This window comes from Eretmochelys imbricata, chromosome 24 (genome assembly GCF_965152235.1).
Source record: "Eretmochelys imbricata isolate rEreImb1 chromosome 24, rEreImb1.hap1, whole genome shotgun sequence".
Classification (NCBI taxonomy): domain Eukaryota; kingdom Metazoa; phylum Chordata; order Testudines; family Cheloniidae; genus Eretmochelys; species Eretmochelys imbricata.
In genome coordinates this window covers 4,612,253-4,632,240 of record NC_135595.1, presented here as the reverse complement: position 1 = coordinate 4,632,240, position 19,988 = coordinate 4,612,253, and the positions used below count along the sequence as shown (strand labels likewise).

Genomic DNA, 19,988 nt, shown 5'->3' with positions numbered 1-19,988 from the left:
CTCATGTACAGCTCCTGGTACAAGGGAGTCCCGGTCTGAGTTGGGGGCCCCTTGGTGCTATCGTATTGCAGATCCTAATAGAGTCCAGATTTCCAGGGAATTTGTGAGATCTCCAGCCTGGAAAGGGGCCATTTGCTAGAGAGGGCAGGCCGCTGTCAGCATCCTGAGCTCGCCTTCCCCCTCACCTGGATCTCACCGTGCTGAGTCAGGGCGGCTGGGGCCTCGGGGCTGGGTGCCACGCAGACTCTCTGCCCTTCAGAGGGCTGTGCCAAGAGCCAACGAAGGTGGGGAGGTCAGAACGCAATCTGCAGGAAGGTGGCTTCTAACCGCAGTGTGGGAAGATCCCCCTCACCCGCAGGTACACACTGATACACACAGTCCTGTACAAACACGAGCATGGCCCCACAAATGCCCTGTTCAGCTATATGCACACACCCACATACTTAAGTATGCACACACACGTACAAATACTTACATACGCATATAAACACACGACCAAGCACATACACACACATATATGTACCTACGGACATACAAGTGTACACATAGATACATATGGACACAGAGATACACACACGCGACGTATACAGACATATACTCAGGTGTACTGTACACAGAGGGTAAGATCCTGCTCTCTTATATCATCTTGCCTAGTGGGTACAGCAGGAGACCTGGGTTCTAATCCTGGCTCTGCCACTGGCCTACTGGGTGACCTCGGGCAAGTTATGTCATCGCCCTGTGCCTCAGTTTCCCTGTCTGTACAGTGGGGATAATGATACAGACCTCCTTTGTAAAGTGCTTTGACATCTATTAATGAGAAATGCTCTAGAAGAGCAAGGGATGATGATTATTACTGTACACGTTCCCTGCTATGCCAGGCTTCTACCGCCCCAGCCAGTGTGTTAGACCTCGTTCCAGAAATCTTTGAGCGATTTTTCTTTTCTTTTTCTTTCTGCACTGATCCTTTAGTTCAGGGGTCTCAAACATGCAGTTATTTCCTGCGGCCTGCCATAGGCGCCGACTCCACCGACAGCCAAGCTCCCCTCCCACCCCACTTCCCCCTCGCCAAAGCACCACGTCCCCGCTCCTCTGCCTACCTCCCAGCGCTTCCCACCGCCAGACAACTGTTTGGCAGCGCTTAGGACTTTCCAGGAGGGAGAGGGGAGGAGTGGGGACATGGCGTGCTCAGGGGAGGAGGCGGAGAAGAGGCGGGGCCGGGGTAGGGATTTGGGGAAGGGGTTGGAATAGGGGCAGGGAGGTGGTGGATTTGGGGAGGGGATTTTGGGGAAGGGGTTGGAATGGGGGTGGGGAAGGGATGGGAAGAGGGGGGGCAGGGGCAGGGCCTCATGGAAAGGGTGGAGTGGGGGCGGGGCCGGGGGCAGGGGGGTGGGCTTTTGTATCTTTGTATGAAAAGGTTTCAGTAATGCAGCCCTCGGGCCGATGTACTAGTCCTTATGTGGCCCTCGTGGTGATTTGAGTTTGAGATCCCTGCTTTAGTTCAAGAGCTTGGTGCATTTTGAAAAACCCACTAGCCCTGGTTTCCCTATCCAAGAGCCCCGGAGCACTACCCACTCACAGCAGAAATGGGTCTTCTTCCTGCCAGGGGGAAATGACTACTAAAACAATCTCCCAAATCCGTCCATTAATATGCACTTAGCATCTTCCAAGGACTTGCGAGGACATCCCCACAGCATCCCAGGGAGTTGAAGGAGTATTAGCTCCATTTTGCAGATGAGGAAACTGAGGCACAGGAAGGGACTGTGACTCACTTGTGGTCACAGAGTGACCAGACCAGGAATAGAACCCAGGAGTCCAGGACCCCTGTGCTAACCTTTGGCAGAGTGCAACAGGAGTTTGTTGTATTAACTCCATCAGACGAGGGAGCACATGGTGCAGGGTAGAGCTCTTCTCATATATGTTTTCAGGAGAAGGAGGCTCGGGGCATGCTGGGATAAAAGCAGGGACTGCATCAGACCAGCAGCAACACAGAAAAGCTTGAGGTCACAACGGTCATCACTGTTGGGTCTCACAAGCATCTGGGTGCTGAGGAGAGCGATATGTAAGATTGCTGAAATGCAGCCACTTCTGGGATGGGTCACTGTGGCCTCATATAACAGCACCAACTAAACCGTTTAAGGTAGGAAGTGAAGAAGGAAACCACATCCCATTAAAGCCCCTGGCGACATTTAAGCAGGCAGAACATAATTATCCAGACTGGAATTTGGCCAGATATCTGGGCTCATGTTTAAAAACATATTAATATGCTTCCCCTGTCTGTCTCTTTTGGGAACGAAAAAGTGCAGCTTACCCCCTGCAGTGTGTGGTACTTGGTATCAACCAAGCAGTTCAGGAGAGCATTTAAACTATACTCCTCTCTTCTTGCTTTTACTCATCTCAAAGCACTTTACAAATTCTCATTTGACCGTGGTGGAAACTGAGGCACAGAGTGGTTTTGGGGGGATGGGGCGGAGTGAGTTGCCCATGCTCACGCAGTGGCAGAGGTAGGATAGAATCCTGACTCCCAGTCTGCTCTAACCACTAGACAACATTCTCCTCCCAGAGCTGGGAAGAGCACCTAGGAGTCCTGACTGTCAGTTCCTCCTGTTCTAACCCCCTAGATCACGTTCCCTAGGAATAGAACCCAGGAGTCCTGATGGCCAGCCTGCCCCAGTCTAACCACTGGACCACGTTCAGTGGAAAGAGAAACCTGGCATCCTGCCTCCCAGTCCTGGGCGGCAACGTTTAGCCCATGCCACCTGCCTTCATGATTCCACTAAGAGGCGGACAGCAAGGTGAAGTCACTTGTAAACCTCCGGAGCGCTTCTGAAGAACGAAACAGCCATAAATAAATATCTAGTCTGAGTAGCGCGGCAAGCGAGATAAGTGTTTCCCGCCCTTCCTGCTGCTTGGCATAAAGATTCAGGGAGCCCTCTGACAGCAATAAGGGAAAATGACCGGTTCAGATTTTTTGCTTGGGGTTTCTTTGCAGGTTTCAAAGCGCTGGAGAATTGAGATGTCGGAGGAGGAGGAAACTGTGGCCAAAACCAGCGTCTGAGCACAGAGCTTTCAAGAGCAGCCCCATTGTCTAGCTTCCCTTAAAACCACCAGTGTATTTCGTGCCCATTGCCTGGCCCCGGCCGCCTCCTCCCCTTGCACATTGTAGGTGCAAGAGCCTTCTCCACTGCATCCCGGTGTCCTCTATTTCTCAGCCTTGCCACCTCTGTTCAGATCTTGGCTTGAAAACTGCCTTTCCCCCTTGTCCTTACAGGGGGAGGTGTTGTGGAGGATCAAAGATCTAGGGTTGTGCTGACTCTGCAAGCTTCTAAACCCCCTAGGCAGGTGGCTGGGAGAAACCAACCCCATGGGATCGCTGTCACTTCATGCTGGAAGGTGCTCAGATAGTACTGTGACAGGCGCGGTTCAAGGACCCAGAACCCAGATCCCAGGACCACCCAACACTGTGGGGAAAGTTCTGCTCCAAACTGGCTCTCCCTTGTGGCCCCCCCTCTGAAGGGCTGAGTTTCCTCCATCTTAACAACATCTCCTTGCAGCAGGCCTGGCAGTGGTGGTTTGTGGCTGGGTCATTGGGAAAGGAGTTGGGACACCTGGGTCCTAGTCCCGGCTTGGCAGCTGACCTGGGGCAAGTCAAGTCTCTGCGTGCCTCAGTTTCCCCTCACCTATTTAGACTGTCAGCGCTGCAGGACCGGGGCTGTCTCTTACTGTGGGGTTGCTGTGCTTAAAGTGGTCTGAACAAAATGAGGGATTCAATCCTAAACTGGGAGCGGCAGCTTTAGAAAGAGAGCTTAAATTGCGCAACCCAGCTCAGTGTTTAGATTTTGACTGGGGGGGGATTGACCCCCTCCTTCCACTTTAAATGACTCCTCCCACTTTAAGCACTGTAGCCCAGATCTTCATGTATTTAGGCCCTTCACTCCCGTGGGAGTTAGCTGCCTAAATACCCTTGAGGGTTTGGGCCAGTGTGTCTGCACGCTTGGCCACTGATCTAGGTTGGACCCTCCAGCCCTTTCATAATAATGCTAAAGTAACAGCAAGTATTCTGCGGTGCCTCTGAACTGCCAGTTTAGGGTGGAAACTTTTGCAGCAAGATAAATAGCCATCAATTAACTGAAACAAAACAAAAAAAAGTGCAATTAAGGGTCTTAATTCCCTCCCCAGCCTGGAAATTGAGGGCTGGTCTCCACTGGGGACGTCCATCAGCATACACCCCTGGTGTAGACAGTGCTAGGTGGACGGAGGAATTCTTCTATCCCCCTGGCTGTCGCCTCCTGATAGGAGAACTGCTTATTGGCGTCAGCAGCGTGAGCGTCTACATTGAAGCGGGGCAGCTGTTTAAGTGGAGACGTGCCGTCAGGAACTCCATCCTAATACTGAGGCGTTGGAGCAGAGAGGCCCGATTCTGCCGTGCTCCTCGGCAAAGATGCCATTGTTTTCAACGGGCTGAGAGTTGGGCAGGGTGGATAAAAATCAATTATTTAAAAAAAAAAATAAAAAAAATCGGGTTTTTTTTTATTTAAATCGGATTTTTGAGGAAAAACCCTCTCTAAAGATAGATACATTGTAGCTCAAAGATATCTCCTCATGAAATAGGGATTATAAATTCTAATTCTATCGTATGAGATGATATATTCATGTAAAGTTTAAGAAAAGTTTTGTAAAGCAGTTCCAATAGTTCATGGATTAGGGACCCAGTTTTATGAGGTTCCAGGGGCTTCTGTATAGATTATTTAGGTTAATCTTTCTATCTACCCAACGGGACTCAGTGCTCAGTCTAGAAGTTACCATCAGAGATGCTTCGTTTTGCGGTTCTCAACCTGTGGATTTGTGTCTCCAGAGATAACACGCTTGTTAACAGCAAAAATGTTTTAAAATAAATAAATAATATAGAGAGGTGAGAAATAACAGACCCCAACCCTATTGTCCCTCTGCAAATTTGTGTACACAGAGTCAATCCCTTACCCCGCTCTAAAAGTGCAAAGTTTCAAAAAGTTCAGTGAATAGAAGATTGTTGGGGGCAGAATAGATCTGGACAAGGAGAAGGAGTCTGGAGATAAATGTGAGAAGGGAGGGACAGGCAGTAGAAACAAAAGTGAAACTGTTTGAGCAGCATATTCCAGAATGCTCTTTTATGTAGAAATCCATGATTAAACCGAGTCTCCCTGACTAGTGATTTAAATCAAATCCACCCTGGGGTCGAGTCCGTTAGCTCCACAGGGGCTGTGCGATGGGGCCCTCAGGGCACGGGGCGTATTTGCGGGCTGGTTCCGGCTTGTTGTATCGCAGACAGTAAACGTGCCGTTGCCCTGCATGGGGGCAGGTTAGTCCTGAGCTAGCAGGTGGAGTTTCTGGGGGGGTCATTGCAACAGACAAGGTACATGGGGTTGGATACGGCTGGCCTTCCATGCTTCTCCATGGGACCCACTAGGGAATCTGCAAGGCTGGGTTTTGTTTTGCAAACAGATGAACCTGAGTAAGTCCCCACCCCCAGCATTTCCCTGCAAAGCCTTCCTCCAGGAAACACGCTAGGCTCCTGTCGCAGAGGGGCTGCAAAGAGTGTCTTGTCGATTTCCAGGCCGCTAGGCTCCTTCCACCTGACCTGCTGCATAAGGCAGGCTGAAGAACCTCTGCATCAAACCCAGCACCTGAGAGCTGATCCCAAGCAAGCTCTCCAGGCACTGAGCTGCCCTCTTCACCACAGCAGGCGATCACCTCTCAGGCATGGGTGCCTTTAGCCTCACCGCACCCCTGTGGAATAGGGCAGCCCCATTTTATATGGGCGGGAACTGAGGCACAAGGTGGATGGAGTGGATTGTCCAAGGTCACACACAGCAAGAACCCAGGTCTCCTGGATCCCAGCCCCATGCAGGAGCTGCTAGCCCATCCTTCTTACAGGAAAGCCACCTTAGCACATTCCCCCCACCCCCCCAATTATTGGCAGTCTCAGCAGAAAGCCCACAGAGCGAGTTACATTCAACCTGCTCCATTAAAGAGAGTCTGGCGGGGCAGAGCTCAACGGCGCATTCGCAGAAGTTTAGCACAGGCTTGCCCTGCCAGTGCCTAGACTGTCCCTGCCCTCTACGTACAAACGGCAAGTGTCAGGCTCCAGGGCTGTTAATACAGGATGGAACCCGGGCCAGTGGTAAATTCTCTCTTACATGCCACTTTAAAAAAAAAATAAAAGGAAATAAAAACCATTAAAAGTCCCCCACGCGTTTCCAGGGCTGGAGCCGCGACGGAGTGAGAGGACGAGAGAGTTTGCACACGCAACACAAGGGAGGAGGCAACCTATTAAAAGGCTTGCTCGCCCACATATACAATTGTTCAGTGCGGCGAGAGAAACCCTGGACCATCGCAGATCCAAGGACAAATCCCCGAGGTAGCCACATGAGGGGCCCCGGCTGAAGTGACAAGCGTCCCCCCCTTGATCCCCTGCCTGCTGCACAGAGCTGAGTGTTGCAAATGGCATATTCACTGCATGTCTTCTCATGCATCAACCGCAACACACACACACATCCCCAACCAAAAACTGTTTGCACTGGAAAATGGCTTTGCCTGTCACACTCTGCAAGAGGCTGAGATCTCAGTGCCAGGCTGAGCTTTTCCTCTGACTTTCTGTCCTCCAAAAAAAGAGAGACTGACCAACAGATCTGTTCGCAAAAAGAACAGCAGGACTTGTGGCACCTTAGAGACTAACCCATTTATTTGAGCATAAGCTGCAGCTCACTTCATCGGATGCATCCGATGCTTATGCTCAAATAAATGGGTTAGTCTCTAAGGTGACACAAGTCCTGCTGTTCTTTTTGCGGATACAGACTAACAGGGCTGCTCCTCTGAAACCCCTCAATAAATCTATTTGCACTTGGAAAAACAAACCCAAGGGCCAAAGTGTGAGTCCTTTATTAACAAGGGGGACCTCGTCGCCCCAGGGGAACGCTCCTGGGAGTAGCTTGCTGCTCCGCGATGCGAGGAAAGGATTCACGACCCAGCCCCAAAAGAAGCCAGAAGAAACCGAAGAGCTGGATCCCAGCGCAGCAAGGAGGAAGCCGCGAAATCAAAGTCATTCACTAACCTCTCCTGAGAAGGCAGCCGGCTGCAGGGGTGGAAATTCACGCCAGGCGTGTGGATGCTGATCTTGCGAAGGGGGCTGGAGAGTGGGAACTTCTCCTCCGGAGCTGGGCTGGATCTTGCAGTGGGCCAATGCAGAGGTGAACTGCAGTTATTCCAAAAGAGAGCACAGAAAACGCATACCGCCGGGAGCTCAGACAGCGGGCGAGGCAGGACCCAGGTTGAAACGAGCTCCCCAATGCACAGACACACACACAAAACCTCCCCCCCCCTTTTATTCTCCCCCCCCCCTTAAAAAAAGAGTGCCAAGAAATCACACAGCTTGGCAAATGTATTTCTAATTCAGCGCCGAGCTGGCAAAATTCCCCCCTCCCCTTTGCAACTGGCAAAACCCAGCAGAATATCCCACGGAGAGAGGGGGAAATTGGAGCAGGACAGATTTTTAATCCAATGCACCAAAACTTGCTGATGCCCCTGAGTTGCAATCCAAAGCGCAGTGCTTCTGCTTGGAGAAATGCAGGGTCCCGTCCCACCCCCGTCTAGTCCCCTTATCCTGATCGTCCCCTCATTGCACACACACGGGTTTCAATAGACACACGCGGCTACCTGCCGTCTAGCGGCTGAATGTTAGTTGATACCTTTGTGCATCGTTTCAGATTGCAAGCAGAAATGCACAAACCAGCCCTGCCCTGTCCCTATTTGCGGGGGTGGGGGGGGGGTGCAGTTTGAACCCTGGGCTGAGTTATTTTCAGCCTTTGGCGGAAGGCACAAAGAGGCAGGACAGAGGGCGGCTGCTTTGTAATGTAAATTACCCGGAGTCTTTGTGAGCGTTGGGGGAGCCCGGATGGAGCCCAGTGGCTGGGAAGCTGGTCTCTCTCCCCAACAGAAGTTGGTCCAATAAAAGAAATGACCTCACCCGTCTCGTCTCTCCAATATCCTGGGACCCACACGGCTCCAGCTACACGGCCTAGCATTTGGCAGCAGTTCGCGCCAGAAAAGTTAGCGACAATCGAGAACCTGGGATGTTTTTTTTCCCCTGAACGCCGCTTCTTTAATAGCGGGTGGCAGCTCCGAGGGGCACCTGGCGTCAGCGGCTCAGGGTGGGGAATGAAATCCTGTTCACTTTGTTATCCTTGTAACCGTCTCGTCTGGGAGTCCCAGTCCTGGCCCAGGACCCCAGGGCGCTCGGTGCTGTACAGACACAGAACAGAAAGACGGTCCCTGCCCCAAAGAGCTTCCAGTCTAAGAGCCCATCTGCATTTGAGCTGGGAGGTGTAATTCCCGGCGCCGATAAACGTGTCTGTCCATACGTCTCTATGGTGGCTCAGGCCGGTGGGTCACTGGGTCAGGCAGGTTTGTCTTTGTCTTTGGGGCAGCTAGTCTGAGCAGCCGCCCATCCTGCTGCGGATATGCAAGCAGAGCTAGCATGGGTATGGCCACACAAGCTGGGAATCACAGCTGCCGGCTCAAATGTAGACGTGCCCAAAGCATACGAGACAACCGATGGGCACAGAGAGCCCGACAGGGAAGTGCAAGGGAACAACATCTGTCAGCCTGACTGTTCCCAAGTGCGGTACGTTCCGTGAGGCCACCTGGATGTCTTCAGTTGCAGAAAAGACTAAGTAGCTTTTCCCCCATGAGAACCCGCTTCCTTCCAGGCCTTGAGTGGAACCCTCCGTGCCTCAGTTTACCCATCTGGAAAAAGAGGACGAGGATAAGGACCGAATCAAATCACAAAGGGGTCATGTTTAAGTGCTTGGAAATCCTGGGTGAGGGGCTAAGAATGGGCACTACACTGTCAGTTTAGCTGCTCGATTGAGTGGGGCCTGATTCTGAACTGACTCCAGTGGGTAAATCAGGCGTTGCTCCATTAGAAACTGTGTGGTTTGGTTGTGCTGGTGAGCAAAGACTCTGTCCTTCCAGTAGACACAGGTTCAAATCCTGGCAAGGCAGAGGAATAAATCTGTTTCAGGCAAATTGTTTGCAGTTTGCTGGACACTCACAGAATGAGCATTTTAAAAATCAAGCTCCTGTCTGTCTGCCCTACTTGGGCATTAAGTATTTCAGGGCGTTTCTCCTAAGAGTGGAGTTTTGCCTTCATTATCCTTGGCAGAAATCTTTCCTAACCCGCAATGTTGGTGCTCCGTGCCAACTGGCTGCAGTCTTCCACCCCAGAGCTGGCTGCATGTCAGCAACGGTAGAGCCAAATTCTGCCATTGGTTATACAAAGGCTTTTTCTTTTATGATTACGGTAGCCCCTACAGGCCCCAGCTGGGATCAAGACCCTGCATGCAAACGGGCTGTACGTACACCTGCAGGTCAGTGGCAGAGCCAGGAACAGAACCGAGCTGTCGTGATTTAGTGTCCTAGTCACTGGACCACACTGTCTTTGGAAATGAATTGGATTTCCTGGAAGAAACTAAAGGCATAAATTTGCGCTTAGTTTGTGAAGGCCTTGGGCTCTCTTTGGAGGATAAAAGTTACTCTGAAAGGTCTTATAGCCTGCAAGTAGGATTCAGTGTAGAACTTCGTATTTTATAACTAGATCTCTCTCAAACGTCCCTTACCAGAGGGCAGCAGGAGAGGGGCCTGTTGGATAATGGCTTCATTGAATTTACAGAGAGCAACAGCACCTGAATGGAATGAATCATTTATCACTCTAAGAATTAAGATCTAGTTAATGGTGTTGTCCGAACACTGTGAAACAGCTGCCAGGTTCCACCCCAGAGGTGGTGGCATTTTGGTGCTGGGGAATGATCTCTGTGCACTGTCAAATAGCTGTTACATCCTGCCTCAGAGTGGCAGCATTTCAGAGCTGGGTGAGTGACCCCTGTGCAGGCCATATCAGTACCTTGGATTGATGTCTGTCCCTGAAAGGTAATACAGTGCTATCAGCACCATTTTACAGGTGGGGAAACTGAGGCAAAGAGACTAAGTGACTTGCCCGATGTCACCAAGGAAGTCTGTTAGGGAGCAGGGAATGGAACCGAGGTCTGAGCCCACAAGCTAACCAGGCTTCGGCTAGATAGACGCATACAGAGCCTGGAGAGAGGTGACCTTGTTGTAAGAAGGGTAGCAGACGGGATGGGACATTGAGCAGCCATCGCTTGACTTGATGGAGCACCTGTGATTTGCCGGAGTCCAGTCCGAACACGTAGGGCATGAATCAACATTACCCTCCAGAGTGAGCAGAGCTGTCTGTTGACGCTCCTGCAACTGTGAAAAAGCCATCTGTGCTGAGCCTGCATGCAAACGGCCAGGAGAAGAGAGACTCCAGTCCAATAGGGAAGCCTGGGCTTTCCTGCTAAAAGAGAGGGGAGATGGAGATTTCCCTGCAGAGTGAAAAATAAACAAGAAAGAAAAATCTGCTTCACCAATAAAACCACTGGGTTCCACTAGCAGGGTCAAGAGAATGCCCTGATGCACATCCCCGGGGAGGCAATGATATCAGGAGGCAGTGTGGCCTAGTGCATAGAACACTGCACTGGGACTCGGGAGATCTGGATTCTATTATCAGCACTGACAGGTTTGGTGACCTCGGGCAAGTCCTTCACCCCTTTGGGCCTCAGTTTGCCTGTCTGTAAAATGGAAATAACAATACCAATCTTCTTTGTCAAGAACTTTGGTGGTTTTTTTTGTCCCCTGTAGATCTCAGTGTATCGGAGCTAGCTATTATATTTCCAAAGAAGTAACGGGGCTGTCATTGACCAATGCTGGAATTTCATTAGTTTGTTTTCCCATTTACAGGCTGGGGCACCTTATTTAATGAAACGGCTGGTGCTGTTGCTTCCTCAGGTGTGGGGTGAGGGAGAGGCAAAGGGACATGTCTTCACCACGAGAAAGATTTGTGGGTACCAAGAAAGAGTCTGCTAGCAAGGCTTGTGTGAGAGTGTAAACCCACAGAGAGGCCAGCTCTGGACTCAAAGCAGCGTTCCGGCAGCAGCTGCCGCAATCAGAGGCCTGCGTTCAAACCCCTTAGAGTAAAATAAGCTGAGGTTGTTGAAAATGCTCTGTTGGGAAAAGACGAATTGACAAAATCAGAACTTTGCATGGGACCATGTCGATTTCACTGACATGACTGCAGGAAATGATCAAACGCTCTTCCTTCCAGAACTCGTTGGGGTTTGACTTTGTTATTTGGACTTTTTGGGTATAGTCTCGATTATATTATGTTCTGTTTTCTTCTTCCCCTTTTCCCATTAACTGGGGTCGGGGCATTGTGCAAGCATCCGGCACCCAGGCAGTGCTACGGGGACTTACCTGCTGACCACCTTTGATGCAGTCCAGCCACCACTTCCTTGGTCTTCCTCGGGGTCTCTCCTCCCATCCTCTTCTGCCAGGCTGTCTTCACCAGCTCCCCTGCATTCATCTTCCCCAGGCCTCCACACCAGCCCAGTCCTGCTTGCTGGATTTTGTCAGCCACATCACGGACTTTGCTTTGTATCCTCATACTCCCATTTCGAAATCCGTCCCTTTTGTGTGTCTTGTCGTATGCTGTAAAGACATCTCCTCTCAAACCGGCAAGCATTGAACCCGCTTTCTCCATCGCCCGTGCCCCTATGCCGTACAGCGTGGTGGGGGCCCGTTGTCCTATACAGTCGGGCTTTTTAGTCTCAGTGGCGTACACTCATCATACGCTACCCTTGAGATGTTGTTCTGCCCTCTTCTAGCGCTCCCCAATGTGGCCTGTATCTCGCATTCAAGTTCACCATCTTCAGCCGTATTTACGTTCTATTATATGTTAGAATATATTATGAACTTACATTGATGTTATATCAAGTATCAGGGGGTAGCTGTGTTAGTCTGTATCCACAAAAACAACATGGAGTCCGGTGGCACTTTAAAGAATAACAGATTTATTTGGGCATAAGCTTTCATGGGTAAAAAAAACACTTCTTCCACCGGACTCCTTATTGATGTTATATGTAGCATATACACACATTTTTGGCATATGTCACTTTGCGAACAGTTCTGAGATTTCAACCCGATATGGGGCTCAAACAGATTTTGAAATCTTGGAATTTCCCATGGGATGGAAATTTCATTTTTTTATCAAGCCCTAAAAATAAGCCCAGGAGTGTGATTTGCATCCAGAGCTGCACCAAAGCCCAATTTCCAGCAAACATGTCTTGGACCAAAGTAAATAGCAGCATAACGATTCGACCTATTGGATCAGAGCAATAGTCCATCTTGTCTGGGGTCCTGTCTCCAGTGGTAGCCAGTACCATCTTCTTTGAGGGAAAGCTGAAAAACCCCCAGACTGGACAATAGTTAGCCCACAGGGGATGTATCTTCCTGACCCCTGCCAGGGTTTTGCCCTGAAGCACGAGGGTTTGCATCTAGATCTGTGCAAATAATGGATTTTTTGGTTCTCTGACAATTCCAGACAAAAATTGTTTCAGGTCAAACAGAAAACAAATGTTTTCAAAATTTTTGATTAATCAAAAAGTTTTAAAAAAAAAAACCAACCCTGTTTTAGTTCAAATGAAATGTTTTGTTTTGATTTCAACCATTTTATTTGGGTTTTAAAAATAAGATGAAAGGAAAGGTTGAAACAAAAAAGTTGCTTTGAGCCAAAAAATCAAAACATTTCATTTAGAAAATGTTCAAACAAAACGTTTAGATTTTTTCCAAGGGGGGGGGGGGGGCGCTCTTTTTAACCGGAACAATTCAGCGAAACTGACAAGAACTCGCACCATCTTTCTGGTGCTGTCAAATCTGCATTTTATGCCGAAAACAATTTCGGCCCCAAAATTTCACGGAGCCCGATTTGTATCCCTTAGAAATGTTCGGTCACTCGAATGTGGCTGTGTCTTTTTCCCTGTACAGAACAGGGAAGGCACTGGAAAATCCTGTATCCCAGAGTGGGATATAATGCTGCCATCTTTCCTTGCGGTCTCACCCTTCCCCTGGCCCGACACGAATGAGCCCCTTCCTCTCCTGCAGCCTCTTTCTTTTAGGGCCAAGGATGCTCGGCGTGGGAGCCTAGCTAAACCAGCTCATTTTAAATCTAATTCCGTCCCCACCCTGAGTCAGAGCAAAAGCGACTTAATTGTTTCCTAAACCATCTGAAATAGACGGATGTCTATTCCGGCCTGGAATATTTGCCAGGCCAGCAATTCTACAGGCTCCTTTGGCAGCTCTATCCCATCCCTGCTTTTTTCCCCAGAGTTGGAAGGGTTTTCCTATCATATAACTTGATTGTTGGCCTTCATTTTCATCTGATGATCACTGTACCCTGGGCTCCTGCAGGATCTGCTGATCTCAAAGCGGGGGGAGGGAGAGCTCAGTGGTTTGAGCGTTGGCCTGCTAAACCCAGGGTTGTGAGCTCAATCCTTGAGGGGGCCATTTAGGAAGGATCAGGGGCAGAAATTGGGGATTGCTCCTGCTTTGAGCAGGGGGTTGGACTAGATGACCTCCTGAGGTCCCTTCCAACCCTGATATTCTATGACAAGCATTAAACACCCCAGACAGGTAGGCAAGGGATATATCTGTATATGGGGTCACTTCTCTCCTCCCTGTGTAGGGACGTGCCAGTTGTTTCACAGCACTGCACAGGGATCACTCCAAAAGCACTGAAATGCAGCCACCTCTGGAGTGGAGGGTGGCAGCTGTTTAACATCCTGCAGCAACACCGCACAAGACTTTAGGACAGGAAGTGAGGGAGGAAAATACTGTGTCCAACTGAACCAGACAGGGTGTTTGCAGAATGTGATTCCCCTAATGCAACAGAGCCAGGACGCCACATCGCACAGTCCCATCATGCCAACAGTGACATGACCACAAGTGGGCAGAGACTTGGGCTTGCATCTTACCTGACATCCAGGCCCCCCCCCAAACTCCACAATGGCCCATTCATTCTGCACCGATTCTCTGCCATCTCCTGAATCAGCAATGACCAGCAGGTCTCCCGTCCAAGCCCTGACCCAACCAGTCTCTGCTCAGCTCATGAGATCACATCCTGAGTCGGTACATTTGTGGCAAAACGCTCAAAGAGGGGAAACCTGAACTGCACGTTCAGCAAGAGACGTGAAACCATAATTGGTAGCAAATGTTCCCCGCTTGGCCTGCGCGCGGCTCTCGGCCTCCGGGCTTTTTTGCTCCTCCAGGGTGAAATTCACCCCTGTGCCGAGAGCAGCTCAAAGGTCAAGCAAAGTGGGTGGCAACGCCCTCCTGAGAATCCCCCTTTCTCGGGGCAGAGCCTCCCTGGCCAGTGTGAAGCTGGAGTAAGGTCTCGGCTCCCAGAGCCTGGTGCAGGGAAGTGGATCAGGGACATGGCTGCAGCACACCATGCTGTGGCTATTCCCTGTTCCCCAGGGCCCATAAGGAGCAGAATATAAAGTTAGAGCATCCCTGAGGCTGCTCTAACTGACACCAGTTGCCAGCCAGGCTCCTGCATGGCCCAGGAACCCAGGGAGTGCAAAGGGGGCTTATCTCCATGCAGGAGAATGGAGTAACTGGGAACCAGGCCCTGTGTCCTGACTGCTGAGCCCCATTGTCCCCCTTCCTTTCCACAGAGCAAACCCTGATGCCCTTGCTCAGCCACAGCCTGGGTAGGGAGCTCAGGATTTGGCCCTGTGTCATGACCATTTGTCTCTGTCTTCCTCTGCCTTTAACGGCTTTCGCATCCAACTCTCCACTCTTTCTACCCCGGCTGCCTGGCTGCGCCACTCGTTCCTCTCTCTCATCACGGGATCATCTCATCCAGCTGCGTCTGATTAGCTTGTCCCATTAGACGTCTCTCCCCCTCCATGCCCGGTCTGCCTGCCTCGTTCCTTTGTTTCTCCTTTACAAGGTCCTCCAGCTCCCCTTTCCCTGGCACGATTGATAGGGCTCCCCCCTCGGGAACAAATCCAGCCCCTCCACCAGGGCCAGACCTTCCACCAGAGGGAGCCCCAGCCAGCTGCCCAGCAGGCCCGATTCTCTTCTGGCAGCGCACGGCTCCGAAGCATCGCTGCTGAAATCAACGCATCGAACTGGAGAGAGGTGGCAGTGGGGCGGGAGCAGACTGAGGGACCTAAGTCTGATCTCCCAGGCCTCTGAAATCCAGGCCTATCTTATGCCATTCAGGGGGTCCGTAGCAGCTTGGAAGCGTGTGACCCTGGTATTACTGATCCTTGCCCTGCAGCAGGGGGAGAAATCCCAGCATCCTGCATTCAGGATGGTCAGCTGGCTCTTGGGTGAGAAGGCCCACGAGGTTCTGGTTCGACAGGAGAATTCACCAGGCTTTTAAAATAGGGTCGGTAGGGAAGGGGGTGGGTTTAAGCCCCCTTTGCATCCCCCTTTGCAGGGCTGCCATGAATCTGGACAGCATTGGACCCGGAGGGAATGATGGAAGGTTCCACCTCGGAGACCATTGGTTACGTCTGTCTCTTTCCCTCTGCGTCCTTTGTTTCTGTCGCGCCTTTGGACTTCATGCTGCTCCAGCTCCCTATCTGTTATCAGGCAGTGTCGGCCTGGCTCTGTGATTGACAAACTCAGAGATTTCCAGCCCAGAAGAAATCATTGTGATCATCTAGTCCAACCACCTGGATGGCACAGGGCAGAGAACTGCCCTGGAATAATCCCTAAGGCAGATCTATTAGAACAACATCTGTCCAGTCTTGATTTAAACATTGCAATGGATGGAGACTCCATCCCCCCCCCCCCCCCCCAGGTAAATGCAGGCCCCCATCAGGGAATCCAGCCCCAGGTTTGAAAGGCAGGAATGCCTCGGGGCTGGGGGCAATACACGGTGGGGCTGGGGGTTGGGTACCAGGGCCGGGTGTATGATCCACTGAGGGCAGCTGATCACTGTAACTAAGGCCAGGTCTGCACTGCAGGCCTATGTCATTATAACCGCGTCGCTCAGGGGTGTGAAAAATCCACTCCCCGAAGCGACGGAGTTACGCCGACCTCAACCCACTGTGCACGCAGCCCTGTCAGCGGGACTTAAAAATGGAGTTTGTTTAGTCTGGAGAAGAGAAGACGGAGAGGGATCACGGTAACGGTTTTCAAGTACATAAAAGGTTGTAGGAGGAGAGAGGTAAATTGTTCTCCTTAACCTCTGAGGACAGGACAAGAAGCAACGGGCTTAAATTGCAGCAAGGGCAGTTTCGGTGGGACATTAGGAAAAACTCCCTAACTGTCAGGGTGGTGAAGCCCTGGAATAAATTGCCAAGGGAGGTTGTGGAATCGCCATCCTTGGAGATTTTTAAGAGCAGATTGGACAAACCCCTGTCAGGATGGTCTAGATAATTCTTAGTCCTGCCCTGAGTGCAGGGGACTGGACTAGAAGACCGGGGAGGTGGATTAACTACGCCAACGGGAGAGCTCTCTCCAGTCGGGGTAGGAGCGCTTTCGCTTACGTCCTGCAGTGACGCAGCTGTGTGGGAGCACGTTTAAGGTGTAGATCTGCCCCAGGATTGCTCCTTCAGCTCCACTGCAATCAGGGCTCTGGCTTTACACTGAGATCAGGAGGTTCAAGTCCCAGTGGAGTTATAACGCTGGCACTGAGATCAGTGCCTATCCCAGTCCCTCTGTTTCCTCCTGCCCGTACTCTCCCCCCTGGACTCTCTTTCCTCCGTTGTAGCTTTCTCTCCCCTGTGGGAGAATTGCGGGAGCAATGCAGTAGCTTGGGTTTGGACTTTTTAAAAGTAAGTCTAGGCACGCTGTGCCTCAGTTTCCCTCTCTCGGGTGCTGTGTGTCTGTCTGCAGAGGGCTTGGAGACCTGGGCTGGGAAGTGCCAGAGATGGACAAAGACATTTTGATATTGACAAGGCCTCACATCGGGGAGCCCTGAAGCAGATGTTTTAGGGAAGCTGCCCCCGTCCCCCCCTTTCCACCAACTCCCTGCCAAGCTGCCCTCTGGGGTTCCCACCACGTCTGTGCCCGCGGCGCCCTGCCCAGCCGACCCTGTGCAGCGAGGCTTCCTCTGAGAAGCAAACATCTCCGCAGCATGGGGCTGTATTGGCCTATGTGACTCCGGACCCCGCTGCGATCCTGGCTGGGACTCAGGGCTGTACAGAGCCCCTGGCACAGGGAAAGGCACTGAAGAAATTCGCTGCCACCAGAAGCCTTCTCCGGTAGCCACATCCCCCTGCTCAGGGCTGCCCCGGAGCTGTTCTGTCCCCAGCCAAGGCTGCAGGTGGGCAGGGTCTGTCCCATGCCCCCTCGGCTCACGGCTGAATTGGAGCTTTCACAGAGCAGCTGAAAGGCCCCCCCGCCCCTACTAGGCTGAGATTGCTGGCACAGGAGCCCTTCCTCTCTGTTCACTCGGCCCCTGCTAAGCCCCACGTAGGCAGCACCCACTTCCGGCGCCCATGCCAAGCGCGGCCGCTGGACACTCCGGGCCAGATCCTCGGCTGGCATCAATCAGAACAGCTGCATTGGCTTCACGATGGTGCAGAGCTGCCTCGCCCCAGCTGGGGACCTGGTACATGGGTTCACATCCAGTAAAGCTGATTTGTGCCACCTGGGAATCTGGCCCATTGAATCCAAAGGAGTGCTGCTGATTTTCACCAGGCGGGGATCTCGCACCATTCAATATCTGGATTCATACGCTGGGCTTGGCCACAGGCTCCCTAGGTGAGCTCAGGCAAGTCTTTGTGCCTCAGTTTCCCCACATAGAAAAAGGGGAGGTTAGGGTTCTGACCCACCTCACTGGCTCAGCTCAGCAATGATTGTGAGGTGCTTTGACCAGGGGGCAGGTAAGAGCCTGAAGGGACTAGCTTCTACCCGGGGCAGGTTGGGGCTGTGAGCCCAAGACACTGTTGTGCCCCGCCAGCCCCACCGAGGAGGTTAAGCAGCCTGGATCAGTGCACAGCCATGGTCAAAGGGGGCTGGAGGCTGCTCTGTGTCTGATGGGCACGCGGGCAGGCTGATTAACTTTGCTGCCGGCTGGGGTTTCTGTTTGTTTTAGGAGTGGGGCAGGATGGGGAGTTAAATCCGACCTCCCAGCCCCAGAGTGGAACACACTCACAGTGCGCTGCTGAGCCCCAGCGTTAAACCAACGCTCTGGGGGGCTGGGACAAAATAGATCCCAGATCCCAGCCCCTGCCTGGGTCAGCCCAGACTCTCAGCCCCTTAGCAAATCCTTCGTAGGTGGAACTGGGGGCCTGAGTCACTCTCTCCTTGCAACTTGGGCCGGGTGTTTTGTGTCTCTGTTCCTGCCCTTGGGATAGGGATGGGCGGGGACAGGGGCGGGCAGGGGGTGACTGAAGCTTGAAGCCATCTGAGCGCTCCCTGGGCCTGAGCCTCCATTACACTAAAGCCCCGTTTCTCCATTCTGGCAGTGTGAAGGGGCTGACCCTTTTACTCCCCCTGGGGCATTAACCCCTGGAAAGGAGCCTTGGTGTAACTGAGAACTGGGCCTCCTGTACTCTGCAGCTCCGCAGGGTCCTTCCTGGGTCCGTGGGATAAAGTAGAGCAGCCTCAGAACTGCTCTGATTTATGCTCTGCTTCCCTTTCTGGCCTTTGGGAAGCAGTGACTACCCATAGGGCCATGCGTTCCAGCCATACCCCCAATATGCTTCACACCAGCAGCTGGGAGCAGGGCCCTTAGGCCAGCTCCATGCCCACCAGGGAAACCCTCTGCACAGAGGGGATTCTTGTGCGTGGAAACGGCCTCCTTTAAGGCCCCTTTACACTGTGGAGCAGCATGTAAGAGAATCAGGCCAGCTACCACACTGGGTGTAAAAAGCATTACACCCACCTTGCACTGGTGTAACCAAGGTACAGGCTGATGGAGAATCAGTCCCAGGGGGCCAAATCCAGCCCTGGGGTAAGCAGGGGCATTGGCCACCAGTGCCAGGAGCTGGAGCTGGCCCTGGGTTTCTTCAACAAGCACAGCATCTAAGTGCATGTACTCTCCCCAGGGCATCTGTAACAGGCACTGGACAGGCTCCTGGTCTCCCATGAAGTATCCCTGGCTCTCAGCTTCCCCTGCCACACCCTGTCTGTGGGCTCCCTCCGGGTGGGGAAAGCCCGGGGGGCTCTTTTCAGCTGGTGGGGCTTTTGTTAGTCTTCCTTTGCTGGCAGGATTTTGGGATCAGCTGGGTCTCTCTCGCCCCCTGTCCCAAACGGGGATTTGAACCTCTGTTTAACTCTCTGGCCGGCAAGATCCTGGGTCGTTCTCCTGCAGGGGAATGGCAGAAAGCAAAGTAGGGTGAAAGAAGACGAAAGGGCACAGGAAAGCCGCAAAGGAGGAGAAGAGGCTGGATGGGTACAGCCCTGCTGCCGCTCTGCTAACTCAGCTGTGAGAGTCTAGGGCCTCCTGGTGGCAGAGAGGAATATTTAAGGCCCAATTTCCCCATCGCCTTCTGCCTTGTGCTGTCATTTACGCCCATGCAATGTGAGGGTGTGATGCGCCGCTGAATCGGGGAGGGGGAGGGTTGCATGTGTGTGCGCAGGGTGGATAAAAATAAATGATTTTTTTAAATCAAAAAAGTCGGAATTTTTTAATTTAAATCGGATTTTTTTGATAAAAGGCTTTTTGAGGAAAAAACTTTCTAAAGATAGTTTTAATTAAGATACATTGTAGCTCAAAGATATCTCCTCATGGAATAGGGATTATAAATTCTAATTCTATAGTATGAGACAATATATTCATGTAATGTTTAAGATAAGTTTTGTAAATGAGTTCCAATAGTTAGTTCATGGATTAGGGACCCAATCTTATGGGGTTCCAGGGGCTTCTGTATAGATTATTTAGGTTTCATTTTTAGAAGGGACACACTATACATTTTAAAGTGATTTATTTTGAAAATTTTCAGATTAGTTTTACAGCTATATCAGAAAATGAATGATTGTTTGGTTATTTCATTTACCAAAAATAATTGAAGCAGATATTTATGAAGTCATTGGGAGATGAACTATCTCCAGTTCAACAGGTCAATCATTAATATTTGGAGGATTTTCTTGCCATG

General features: G+C 51.5%; 1 protein-coding gene across 1 annotated transcript in view; it reads right to left on the bottom strand.

Annotated features, from left to right (window-relative positions):
* BCAN (brevican) overlaps positions 1-11,533 on the bottom strand; it is a 53,059-nt gene extending 41,526 nt beyond the window's left edge. The window contains exon 1 of the mRNA XM_077841599.1: positions 11,344-11,533. Coding sequence (XP_077697725.1) covers positions 11,344-11,533 — 190 coding nt within the window. The remainder of the gene's footprint in view (positions 1-11,343) is intronic.
* Between the last annotated feature and the right edge of the window lie 8,455 nt (positions 11,534-19,988).